The 14,027-nt window shown below is 41.6% G+C and overlaps 1 protein-coding gene across 1 annotated transcript in view; it reads right to left on the reverse strand.

Moving 5' to 3' along the window:
- Positions 1–3,233: 3,233 nt before the first annotated feature.
- NEK10 (NIMA related kinase 10) overlaps positions 3,234–14,027 on the reverse strand; it is a 162,462-nt gene continuing 151,668 nt past the window's right edge. The window contains exons 35-37 of the mRNA XM_072940891.1: positions 8,127–8,179; positions 7,989–8,044; positions 3,234–3,884 (exon numbers count right to left, since the gene is read on the reverse strand). Coding sequence (XP_072796992.1) covers positions 3,836–3,884; positions 7,989–8,044; positions 8,127–8,179 — 158 coding nt within the window. The 3' untranslated portion in view covers positions 3,234–3,835. The remainder of the gene's footprint in view (positions 3,885–7,988; positions 8,045–8,126; positions 8,180–14,027) is intronic.

Here is a 14,027-nt window from a genome sequence, read left to right on the forward strand (position 1 = left end):
GGAATCTGCGCGGGGGTGCGCGGCCGGCACACGGGGTGCGGACAATCACATCATGCCACAGGAGCCTTCCCCGATGTACCAGAGTTTGCTGTAGGGCGGCCCCAAGTAGCACTCCTGCCCGCGGACCATGTCAGAGACCGTGTCCCCTCTGCCGGCATCACCGTCGCCTTCGCCTCCGCAGACCCTGCAACCACAACCGCCGATGCCGCCTCCATGGAAACCGACGCGGACGCCACCGGCGCCGCCAACGCTCTGGGCTGGCCCCTCCGCGGCCGCCGCTCGGCTCAAGCTGCGACCGCCAAAGGGACCGCGCCGCTGCCTGTGCAGCCGCCGCCGCTGGCAGGCTGAGGAGGGACAGCGGCGCTCAGAAGAGCCCCGGGCCGCTGGGAACGACTGCCTCCTGCCTGCCGGCCTGATCAAGGGGCGGGCCGGCGGCCGGGGCAGGGGCGTGGCCGAGGAGGGCAAGGGGGCGGGGCCGGGCTGCGTGCACAGGGAGTGGCTCCTTAGTCCAGGGGGCGGGGCTGCGCGCTCAGGGCCAAGACACCTGTGCGAACTGGTATCCGCTCTGATTTGCATTCTCCCCTAAGAGTTCTTCCTGACAAACATGAGCAGTATTCACAAGAAGAGCTCGCTCAGCAGCGACATCATTGGATGAGATGTCTGTGTTCCCCTGGAGTGGGTAGCAGCCGGTATCCAGGCTGATGGGTGTGGATGCTTCAGTCTCCCAACTTGGAGGCTGGCCTAGAGCCCACGGTGTCAGAGCAGGGGAACTGACCCGCTGATATAGTTCAGATGAGCCATCATTGAGGGACAGGAGCCCAGCAGGGAAGCAGACCACTGCTGTGTCCCAGAACTCCCCTCCCCCCCCAATCTGCCTAACCTTCATCACAGCGTGTGCTGTCCCACCTCTCCAGCCTTTCCATCTCACCCCAAATCACATACTCTGATCTTTCTTGGACATTGCTTGGCTGTTAGCCCTGCTTCCCCCCTGGACATTGTGCATTTTCCAGTCTCGGAGTTCAGATTCCCAGGCAATTATAAAGGTTTGGTTGGGTGAGTGGGTCATTGAGGGCTACGGGGTGAGGAATGTGGGCTTTTAAGATTCACTATAGGATTTCACTCAGGTGCCTGACCTGAATGCATCCATTTCCTGAAGGGGACAGGGCAGAGGAGGTGCCAGACAGCCTGGGAGGGGTCCGTACAGTCTAGCAAGTCACCGAGGGATCTCTCATGGAAGCAAGGGTTCCAGTGGGGCCCTGACATTGCCCTACATTTTGCAAGGACCTGGGGACCGGCAAAGGTCACGTCACCCCGGGTCAAGGCCTAGCCGAAGGCAGTGTTTATACCCGGAGCCTGTGAGACCAGGGGTGTTGGCATGGGGGTTGCAAGGCGACATGGAAGATCTTGCTTCTGATGTACCTGTCTCCCTTTCTCTCATCTTGCCTTGATATGGTTTCAACAAATAATTTAAAAAGTATACAAAAGAAAGAGAATTTAAATGCAATGAAGATAAGACCAAAAAAAAAAACCACCGAAGAACAAAAACAAGACTGAGTGTAAGGAACAAGTTCTTTGCTCTGAGACAGTTCAGACAGTGAGAACAAAATGATGGTTCTGGCTTCACTGTGAGGGGAGGGCTCCCTGCAGGAAGCTCAGAAGTGAGCGCTTCGGAAAAGTAAAGATGCCTGTTGGGACATGATTCCAGGCACATAATGCTTCACTTCCCAGTGCCCAGTCTTCTCTTAAAAGCCGTCTCTTACACTGGGAGAGTGCTGATTCACTAACTGGCAGGTTACTTTTATTTTGGCTGATTGGGTAGTTTAATAAATATTATTTTGGTCAAAGAATGCATCTGTCAGCTTACAGTTGATGGGCCTAAAATTGTTGTTGAAAAAGACATTCATTTGCTAATTTCTGTCAGTTCTTACTAACTTCTAGCATAATAAATGCCATTTGTATGGTCTAAAAGGGTTAAAAAATTTTTGCTCCATTTTTGGTAAATAGGGATAACTGTACACATTTAAAAATACCTTCAAATAAATAATTTCTCTTTTCTAAACAAGGTGTGACCTCTGAATACTATTCTTTTCTACACCATTTGAGATGGTTCAAGCTTTTCACCCTAAAGTTTGGTTTATTCCTAGGTATTGGCTTCTGTTGCAATGAAAATGTGTGACCCTAGGCCTGTGTACAAGATGTGGCCATTCCACACGTGAAAAAGAGATAAAAATATAACTCTGCAGGTTCAAATGAAGCTGGAACAGAAACCAAATTTTTCCTGGCTTAAATCAACAGCATCACAGCCTTATGATTTCACATGTACATTTTACGCGAATGTATTTGGTTGAAGGCCCAAACTGAAATTTTCATTTCTATATTCTCATTTGTTAGTTTAAATTACAGTGTATTTGTAATTATTAATTTGGCTTAAAGACAAAGATTCACTGGCAGTTTTCAAAGGCATTAGTCCAAGGGAGTTTGGATATATTATTTAGGTATTGAACATACTCATTGTAAAACTAGTATGCATTCACACTGAGATTTTCCCATCCTATACAAAATGTTGTGTTTCAAGCACTGTAACTATATTGAACTAAATTCTATTTGATCATACTAAAAAAATACTACTTGATCATCGTACATCAGTGTAAATATAGAATTTAGTGAGAAGTAAATAAAAAGCATAATTTCAGCTTTCAGATGACTTACATAGAATTAAAATGTTCTTAAAATAGCTGGAAGTAGTCCGATTTCACAATAATTTCTTGATATTACACCTGTTATAAGAAGCCAATTAGAGAGATTTTAGCCCATCAAGAATCTAGAGAATTTTCATCATAAATTGTCCCTACACAGGAATGGGGCGCTGTTTTGGCGTTCCGACTTCTCTTTTCTAGAGACGTCTCAATGAATAAAGAAGAAATTTATATTTTTATTATATAACTTATTTTCATTTCATGTACTTAAACAACAAAATCTTAACACCAATGTAGGCAATGTTAGTTACGAGGGACTCAGAATAAAGAACACCGCATCTCTTTCATAGACTGTGACTCTTGAAAGTGCTCTAAAAACACTATGAGTTTCATTAGCAGCAAAGCATTAGCCTAATGGAAACCTCCCTCCTCCCCTTACATGTGTATGTACATATACACATACTATAGGTCAGTATCTTCTATCGGTCCAACTTAAATCCGACAATTGTTCTCAGAGGCTGTGCAAGGTTGCAAATACTGTCTACGCTGTCTTAGAGTTCAAGACCACTAGCACCCGAGTGCTTAAGAGAAAACTAATCATTTAATTAAAGAAAACTAATCATTTAATTAAAGCAAACAAAAAGCTACAAAGTCATAAAGTGTGTATTTCTTTTAAGAGCAGAAAAATTGAGGGCTCGGTGAATCACCCAATATATTAACTGTTCTGGGTCCTATATTTTTCTCTAAAACTATTTTTCATACGTTGAAGGCTAGATGCCTTTACATAAATAGTTCCAGCAATTCTAAAAATACAAAATATTCCTTTGAAAAATAGGAAAAGTTTTGTTTTGTTTTGTTTTGAACTTGGAGAACAGTTCAGCGAGGAGTGGGTTTCCTTCTCACAGATGAATTTTGCAGCATCTTCCCCCAGGAGCACTCTGACAGCTCCGTCATCCTGCATCCAACGCACCCCCGGGATGGGCCTCTAGGAAGGGGCCGTGCCGGCACCAAGGCAGGCTGGTCTTCTCTCTTCCACACTCCTCTAGCAGTTCCCCATCCCTAGGCAGTTTGCAGCAGTGTCTCACGTTCAGAACATGAACTTGACTGGGAAAACCACATCCATTTAAAATGCAGCATTTTCATCTGTTGTTTGGGTGATTCTTGGTGCCCCAGGGATAGGAGTGATACCTGGAAGAGTCAGAAGCAGAAAGAGTTAGCTACAGCCTCAAGTGTTTTAGTTCACACATTCAATTTCAAAAGCAGCAGCTCAGGTATATAAGCAAGCAAATCACATGGAATCAAATTGTGATTCTAAACAGGACAGAATGGGGAGATTGTCAGACAGCTGCCTTTTGCTGAAGTTCACTGCTAACACTGTGTTTCTCCAACTATAAACTCAGTGGGAACTAATAACCTTCTAGAGTGGAAAACTCACCTCTCCAAAGTAGCCTGTATCTTAAATGCCTATTTCACATGTTCAACAGTTAATTACAGGAAAAATCAATGCAAGCTGATTCAATGTACTTTTTAAAAAATCTCAACACATATTTCATTGTCACAAAATTAAATGTTAATGCATCCCCCTAAGTATACGAGGATGATATGCTGGTCATCTCTTCACTTACAAGACGCTTTTACTCTCACAAACAACGCTGATCAATTCAGGCATGTCAGGCAGTAACCTTCCGGTAAGGAAGCGAACTGTTATGTGTGTAACAGATGTAATTAATGAGACAAGCCTGCAAATGATCAGGAGTGGAGCCCTCCTGGGGCTGGCCCAGCTTGTTTGAACCCTGTTTCATTTTCTTGCACAGCTGTCTTCAGTTCAACTCCATACTACCCCCTCTTCCCAAAGCCCTCGTTCTGGCTAGGGTCCCTCACTGCTGTTTCTGTTTCTGCTACCATTTTCTTTAACAAATGCAGCATTTTGTGCTTGAGACATTCTCCTACATCTGCTCAAGCCATCTTACCATTATTTAAACAGTTCTCTGTAACTTCCCTAAAGACAGCTAATAGCTAGATAATGCCCTTGTCCTGAGACTTAGTTTGAGAATCTCATCTCTCTATCCCTAACTAAACATAAACTTCACGATCTAAGCTGAAAATGCACCATACCTTGGCTTAATGCTTTAGCTGTTGTCTGGATGCTTTGTACACATGTGTCTAAGTTTGAACAGACAGTCTTAAATTGTAAACTTGAGTTATACAGGAATTAGCATGTAATTCTCTGGCCATGGTGATGAACCAAGATCATTGTATAATATTTTGCAATGATGACAATGATGATTAAGAGGATGATGGGAACAGTAGCATATCTGGATAAATACTGGTGCAGGAGCTAAACAATGCTTCCTATTTCTAACCATTATTTCTCAGCAGGTACTCTCACTTTGTGTTCCAAGTAAAGGATGAAGAATCACTGGGGTGAACAAGGTCAGCAGATTACTTTCCTACAGTGCACTTCAAAGTCTTTAATATATTAATACCTGTTAACAAAAATGGAACAACATACACTCAAGAGTTTCCCAAATATATTTGGTCACGGAACTTTATTTTTCAGGGAGCATCTATTAACATCTTTGAGGATATTGGCTATTTACAAAACCTATTTGGGAAAATACACTCTTCTGATTCTAAGTACTAATTATAAATACTTCTGTATGTCCTATGTAGTTTAGCATCCTCGATCCTTTGACTATGGATAAATCATGACTGTCACAGCTGATCTGATTCATATTTGGAATTATGTGTGTTTTCAGCTTGTGAAGTGTTAGGTGCCTATGTAGAGCCTGATTTACTTCTTGGAAATTAACTGGGAACACCAGTGAACAATGGCTTTAAGCACTACCAGGGGTTATTTTTACTAGTAAACCATGAAAACTCTCTCCCAGTGATATGTTCTATCATTGCTATTAGAAACTGAAGAGGGAATGTCACGGCCATGTGGCTCTTTAAATGGATTATTTATTTTAACTTGGAGCATTTTAAGAAAATTTCATGTCATAACCATCATATTTTGCTTTAAATTGATCATTAAATTCATTTCTTCATATTGTATTCACAATTCTGAATATAACTAAATAATTTCACCTTCATTATTAAGCATCTTATTGTCTATTTACCATAATCAGAAAATCTGCAATGTCTTTTAATACAGGAATATGTCTTGGAAAGTAGTAGTAGTATTTGATTTTTTAAAATCTTAGTAATAATATAATTCAAAAGCATAACCATACATTTCAAAGAAAGACTGAAATTATTATTTCTAAAAAGGAAAAATAAGACCTCTTGTAAGAGCCTCCCTAAGTTCCTTAAACTGATACTTCGTTGATTCTCTGCAAAAATTTGAAGACACTCATAGCCCATGATCTTGAGTCTCTGAGAAAATGCAGATATAACAGTGTTAAGTATGATTTTTGCCCCACCACAAGCAAGGGCACTTGAAATAAGAAGTTGCCAAAAGTCAAGGACAGAGACATTCACACCATCCGTGGAAGGCTGGAAGTATTCAGATCGAAAGTAGAAAATGAATGATCCAAATCCCTCCAGGATGGTGGGAGCAGAGTGATGATGGAGTGGGTGATTTCTATTAACAATATGCCTGCATTTCTCTGAAGTTACAAATCACAGCAGAACTAAACTTACAAAGGTAGAATTTTGGAAATACACTGTCAAATCAAAAGAGCAAGCAGTTGAATAATCTTATGTGTGATTCATAAAAATAACTTGTTGAAACATAAGGGAAAAAAGGCTGGAGACTGAACTAATGTCTAAAAAAAGAATCTAATTTCCATATAATGACCATAACAGGTTGTTTTTAAGACCACTTCCTCTGGGAAACACTTTGAGAATAATTTAAATAATGGTCACCAGATAGCTTCATCAGCTGTACAGAAAGGCTATATCTCCAGGCAGAAAAGGCCACTTTGGGAGAGCAGAATCTACACACCTCCTAAAGCAACTTTAGCCATACAGGATGTGTAAGTGGTGGCTCACCATCGATCTGATGATTCAGTTACCAGTGGGCTCCTCGACAATGTCCAGAGACAATTCATTTATAGTAGACACTGGCAGCACCCATATCCCCTCATTCAAACCCCTTCAAAATATGCTGGGCTGACTTCCAACTGCCAGCATCTGCATTCCTTTTCCTGAGGATTTCTCTGGCCTCTAGAATCTGCTTTGTCCACTCTTAGAGGCCAGAAATGCCAGGAAACTAATGTCCCCTGGGGAAAGAGGCCTCCAACAAGGGCTGATGGGAATCAGAAATCAGGATCCCAGCTCCCTCAGTCCTGGAGCACCCAGATTCCCAGTGGGATCAAGTTCAATTGTGGTTCAATTACCACAATGGCAATTTGCTTGAAAATGAAATCTTCATTGAGTTTTTCAATACCTACCAGAGTTTTCTGGGATTGCCTCTCAAATAGATTCATGTAAAAGAACCTTTTGGAAGGAAAGAGCTCTCTGCAGGAGGTCCCTTCGTCTGGTCAGTAACCTTAAATCAGGCACCCCCATGCCCTGCTCAACCCCAGCCCTAGAGCACCTTTCAAATCTTTTGGTCACACAATACCTTGTCTAACATGTTGGTTGCTTCCTAGATCAAAGAAGTAGAACTGGAGACTAAGTAATCAACAGATGACAAGATCTCTTTCCTAGCTTCCCCTTCAGTCATCTTATGAACAAACTATGTGAACAAGATGGCGTCTTAAGAAAAATCAGAAGAGGTCGACAAGCCTGCATATTGGGGGGGAGGGGAGAGAAATGACTCTGACCCCCATCTCAATGATTTAACTGAGGTCACTTTCTTTTTCCCTAGAGAACATTCATGATCGAGTAGACTCTTTGGACTTGTTTTTTGTAGACACTAAGTCCACCATCGCCCCAGACTGCCAGCATTCGAATAAAAGGCAACTGTCCTATCTACCAACATTTGTCACTCCTAAGTACTAATTTTTGAGCGGCGAGCTGCTGGACCTGAGTTTGGTAACAGATTTTGACGCCCAATGTGGAGCTGCACTCTCTCGGTGGTCAGGGTCCTCTGGGCTTCCTTCTTGCAGCTTCTGGCAGTGGGAACACACAGGGTCGAGTGTGAAGAGACAGCCGCCTGTGGCAAGCTGGCCAGAAGTGGGTTCTCAGGAAAGTCCCAGCAGTTGCTGGAAATGTTCATCCTGGGGATTCTGTCCATGTGTCCCCTGCCCAGCACTGGCTGCCAGTTTTCACTTAAGGTTGGTGGGGATGAATTCTAAGTTCTAAACTGAACTTTAATATTTGAAAGCAAACCCTGGAGCTCACCTGTTAGAAGTAAAATTGTAATACCCACTTTCCTCTAGGACTTCTTCAATCACAGTCTAAAATGGAAAAAGAAATCAGGTTAGTACTGAATTAAAAGCAACAAAACAGAATCAGTCAGAGGCGCTGCAGAAACCTCACCTGCATCTGTTCATACGTGATGCCCTCCTCCAGATCAAAGCTGGTGGGTAGACCTGAAATAGACAAATTATTGCAAGTCTGGCACTTGGTTCATTTTTTTTAGTTGGATTTTATTGGCAATTATAAGCGGGCAGTGAAAATGGTCAATTTCTTAATGATGAAGATGAGTACTTAGAAACACATTCCAAATTATCTTGGCTTTGAATACTCAGATGCTTTGTTTCTCTTCCTTTAATAGCTTTCCACTTTTGGGGTGGCCATCAAAAAATAATACTCAAGATTTAAAGGCGTCGGATAAACTGGCCAATTAACTTGTGTGTGTGTGGGTGTGTGTGTGTGTCTTATGAACAGGAAAGGAGTGACTCTAAACACAAACTACCTGAAAGGCAAAGAAAAGATTAAGAAACTCTCCCTCATCCACAAGACAAAAAGAGTGGAAATGTACTAGCAAGGATAAATTCTTAGTGGAGGAAGTAATAGCCAGTGAACCACAACAAAGATCTGACCCCTTCCGTTGGCTGCCAGGAGGGAAATAAAATACATTTAAAGCTAGAGGACAAGATTTCTTTTCCTGTTTAGTCTGAGTATGATATGCCAGTGCTTAACCTACTCTGGTGCCACCCAAAGCAGTGTTGACCATATTCCACTCTAACCAATCAACACGTAGAGGCCAGGAGCTCCCCTCACACTCAGGAGAGAGAAGAGAACGGGTTGAAGGCTGAGGGGAGGCGTAAGGATGTGAATCCTGGCAGTGTGCTATTTAAGCCTGGCTTAAAGCCCAAAGTGCTGCATGGTTCTGCTGTCTTCCCTTCTGCCCAGCCTGCTGTGACAAGGGACACACCCAGTCTGCTCTGCGGTGATGTGTCCAGCTTCTGGAAACGCCCGTCAAGTCCCTCTCTGACCACTGAGAGAATTCAACCAGAGCTCTTCCCTCAACAGATCTGCTGCTGTCAGAAGTGTGGCCTGTGACTGACTGACCTGCCCTGGGAGATACTTTTAAAAGCAACTGACTTTTCCATTTTGAGTCTGTTTCTGTTTTGTAAATAAGTTCAGCTGTCTTATTTTCTTTTTAGATTTCACATACATTTGATGTCATGTGGTATTTGTCTTTCTCTCTCTGACTTACTTCACTTATTATGACAATCTCTAGTTCCATCGATGATGCTACAAATGGCATTATTTTAAAATCTTTTTATGGCTGAGTAGTATTCCATTGTGTATATATGCCACATTATATTAGGTGAAGTCAGTCAGAGAAAGACGAATGTTGTATGAAATCACTTATATGTGAAATCTAAAAAATTATACAAATATTTACAAAAGAGGAATAGACTCACAGACACAGAAAACAAACTTATGGTTACCAAAGGGGAAAGGCTGGGGGGAGGGATAAATTAGGAATATGGGATTAACAGATAAACACAACTGTATATAAAATAAACAACAAGGAATTACCATACAACATTGGGAACTATAGTCAATATGCTATAAACCTATAAAAGGAAAAGAATCTGAAAAGGAATATATAATATATATATATCTGAATCACTTTGATGTACACCTGAAACTAACACAATATTGAAAATCAATGATACTCCAATTAAGAAATATATGAAAGCAAATGAATTTAGACAACAGTTTATCTGATCTTATACATTTCTCAGGGGCTATTTTAAATGAAATTCTGCCTGCCCAGGTTAGCTTTATCCCAGGAATCCAAGTCTTGGGGAAAGTCTGATAATTATTATATGAAATGATCTGCCTAAGGTAGGCACCAACAAAAGCACACCAGCAATGAGCGATGTTCTTGGATGAGGAAATGGCAGGTTTTCATTTAACCCTAAAAGGTTCACATCTGTTTCTGCCCCACTGAGGGACCTAACTGTAGTTTACAGGGATTCAAAAATTATGCAGGAATTCTACAGCCTCAGAGTAGCCTGAAGATTTCTTTTGAGAGTCACACGTAATTAGGAGAGTTACACTATGCTCAGCCCGTAGGCATACTTGCTAAGCGTTTGTTATGTATTTACACTGATCCTTGCAATAATCCTAAAATGCACGTAACATTTTTATCCCCACATTACAGGCAAGGAGACTGGGGTTCAGCGAGGTCAAATGGTTTCCTCAAGGTCAGCTACTCAGTGACTGAGTGTGCACCTTTAATCCCTAAGTTACATTGCCTCCCTATGTGAAATTTCCCCAAAAAAGAAAAAAAAATTAAATAGGTTTGATGTGATTCTTCAGGTATGTTTCAAATTTTCTGTTTTATTCAAACTCTTCCCTTTCTGCTATTTATCTCCCCGGATGCTTTTGGGCATTTGATTTCCCATCATCAGATAAGAAGAAATAAAAGGAAATACAATTTAACCACATGGATTCTGTTTGCTTCTGGTATTAATTAATGATCATGGAAGCTGTCCCAAGTAGGTAAAGTAAATCTCAGGGAATTGCCAGATTCCTACTGCATGTCCCTCTCAACTACCATCATAGATAATAAATATAAGATCTATTTTTATTTTAATTTGAAGATAATCTTTTGAGGATAGCTGTTGTTCCAAACTGGTCTTTTTCTTTCTTTTTTTTTAATTGAGTTATAGTCAGTTTACAATGTTGTGTCAGTTTCTGGTGTGCAGCACAATTCTTCAGTCATACATGAATATACATATATTATTCCTTTTCATATTCTTTTTCACTGTAAGCTACTACAAGATCTTGAATGTATTTCCCTGTGTTATATACAATGAAACACTACTCAGCCATAAAAAACATAATGCCATTTGCAGCAACATGGATGTTCCTAGAGAATGTCATCCTAAGTGAAGTAAGCCAGAAAGAGAAAGAAAAATACCAAACAATCTGTTTCTTCATGAAAGCCAGATTCCTGTGTTGAAGACCATTACCTGTTGAGTTATTTGGGGACAGGCTGTGTTCCCTTGATGAATGATGCAATAAATGGTAATCTGCTGTGAAAAAGCTGGGCTCAATTGGTTCTGGAGATCCCTGAGATAACTGAAACAGAAAAAGTAAAACTGCATCTTATTTCACATTCAGAGTCAAGTGACATGAGAATTCCGTGCGTGTCTCTGCAAGAGGGACCGGGGCTCTTCGGCTCTCAATCCCTCTGACACAGATAAAGACCCATCTTCTTCCTTTCAAAAGGACTTTTAAGAGGGGAGGGTGTAGTTCAAGTGGTAGAGCACATGCTAAGCATGCATGAGGTCCTGGGTTCAAGCCCTGGTACCTCCTCTAAGTATAAGTAAGTAAATAAACTGAACTACCTCCCCCAACCACCCTCCCCACCGTCCAGAAAAAAGGACTTATAAATTAGAGGCAGGCAAATTACAGTGAAAGCAAGCAGACAGTTCGCTGGTCAGGTGAAACACACACACACACACACATCCTACACTTTACAGTCTTATGAGAACAAACTTAAAATGGATAGAAAAATAATGGCATGGGGTCTGCAATGCCAAAATGTTATTTTTATCAAGTGTGGGAGGAATAAACTCCAATTATTCAACAGAACATTATGTATAGAGCAATTCTATACTTTGTCATGTATCTGCTTTGAAAATGCCTTCTTGTCCGGCCAAGGCAAACAAGTTTTTTAATACATCTTTCTCAGTCACCATTAATTAATTTTAATCTCCACAGATTAATTCTCAACATTGCAAAGGAAAGAGTAATTCACTAAAAGCCAGAATTTATTAAAATTCCAATCATTTAATTCCCCTCTATACAGCTGAATTTTTTAATGAAATTTTCAACTTCCTTTCAACTTTCATTTTAACCAGCACTTGGGCTGGCCAAGTTTTGTGCCTGTGTAATACAATATGCTTTAAAAATGTCGATTCATATTAACAAACCAGAAGCAAAAGGAACAATTTAGACTTTGCCACAGTAGTTAACTTGGATTCATATTCTCTGTTCATTAAATAAGTAATTTTGAAATGAGGTGCTGAGATCGAAACTTGCACAGAGAAGGATGCTAAAGCTATGAAGACCAATGTGGTTTTTATAAATTGTTTTTTAAAATAACTTTATTGTGGTATAATTTCTGTAGAGAAAACTGTACATGTTTCAGATGTACAATTTGATGAATTTTGATAGACAGATACACCGAGGAAACCGTCACCACATAACATTTCCATCACTCCCTGAAAAGGGCAAACTTCCAACTCCCAATTTATCCCTTCTCACCCCCTTTACCAACATGGTTTTCAGAAGCTCTGCAGAGGGGACACTGGAGCTGAACTTCGAAGGCTGGATTTGGTTGGACACAAGGAAGCCAAGTGGACATTCCAGGTGAGAGGACATCGAGGGCAGAGGCTGAGCATTGCACAAAAGGGGCATGGTGATACAGGGCTAGGACATTAACCCAATGATCTAGAGGCATGGGGATTTAGGCTGAAGAGAGGAAGGCAAGTGCTGTTCATTCATTCAGGGAGTATATTATAAACCAACCCTTGTGTTCCCATGCACACATCCAAGCTACGAAAACCACCAATGGTGGCCAAGAACCGTATTCTTGGAGCTGACTTCCTAATTAGGGAAAAATGTGTCTGTGAAATACCCGCCTGGATATATGTAAAATTGCAACTGAGCTGAATGCACTGAAGGCCAGGGCGGTGGTTCTAGGAGGTCACAGACAGACCTAACTGAGACAGGGAAGGCTTTCCTGAAATAATGCTTCTGTTGAGAGACAGAATAATGAGCAAGAGTGAGTAAAGGATGGAGTGGGCAGAACATCACAGGCAGAGGAAAGAGCATGTGCAGGCTGGGGAGGAAGCAGCATGGTAGGTGGGCCCTGTGGCCGGTGAGGAGACAGCAAAGGGCAAGAGCGGTAAAAGGTGAGGGTGGGGAGAGGGGTCCAGGCTTGGACCAAACAGGATATGAACATTGTGGTGAGAATTTTGGCATTTTATACTCAGACCCATGAACAGTGTGTGTGTGTGTGTGTGTGTGTGTGTGTGTGTGTGGTGTGTGTGTGTGTGTGTGTGTGTGTGTATGCATGTGTGTGTGTGAGACAGAGAGAGAGAGAGACATGACCACATTCTGTTTTAAAAGGATCACTATGGATGCAATATACACATAACAGTCTGAATGGGGCTGGGGCCGTGGGGTGAATGCAGACAGATCATGAGGAGGCACCTGCAGAGAGCACAGGCCGAGGCAGCTGAACCTGGAGTCAGATGGGGAGGCAGGAAACTGGAAGCAAGTGATTAAGAACACTGCCAACGTCTGGCAAAACCGACTGGAGAAGACATCCAGATGGCCGACAAGCACATGAAAAGATGCTCAGCATCAACAATTGTTAGAGAAATGCAAATCAAAACTACGATGAGGTATCACCTCACACCGGTTAGAATGGCTATCATTCAGAAGTCCACAAATGACAAATGCTGGAGAGGGTGTGGAGAAAAGGGAACGCTCCTTCACTGCTGGTGGGAATGTGGTTTGGTGCAGCCATTATGGAAAACAGTATGGAGATTCCCCAAAAGACTAGGAATAGACCTAACATAAGATGCATTAATCCCACTCCTGGGCATATATCTAGAGGAAAATAGAATTCAAAAAGACACATGCACCCCAATTTTCACAGCACCACTATTTACAATAGACAAGACATGGAAACAACACCAATGTCCATCGACAGATGACTGGATAAAGAAGCTGTGGTATATTTATACAACAGAATACTATGCAGCCGTAAAAAAATAATGCCATTTGCAGCAACATAGATGGACCTGGAGAATGTCATTCTAAGTGAGGCCAGAAAGAGAAAGAAAAATGTTGCATGATATCACTTATATGTAGAATCTAAAAAAAAAAAAAGGACATGAATGAACTTATCTACAAAACAGAAACAGACTCACAGACATAGAGAACAAACTTACAGTT

The sequence above is a fragment of the Vicugna pacos genome, chromosome 17, assembly GCF_048564905.1.
Source record: "Vicugna pacos chromosome 17, VicPac4, whole genome shotgun sequence".
NCBI classification, from domain to species: Eukaryota; Metazoa; Chordata; class Mammalia; order Artiodactyla; family Camelidae; genus Vicugna; species Vicugna pacos.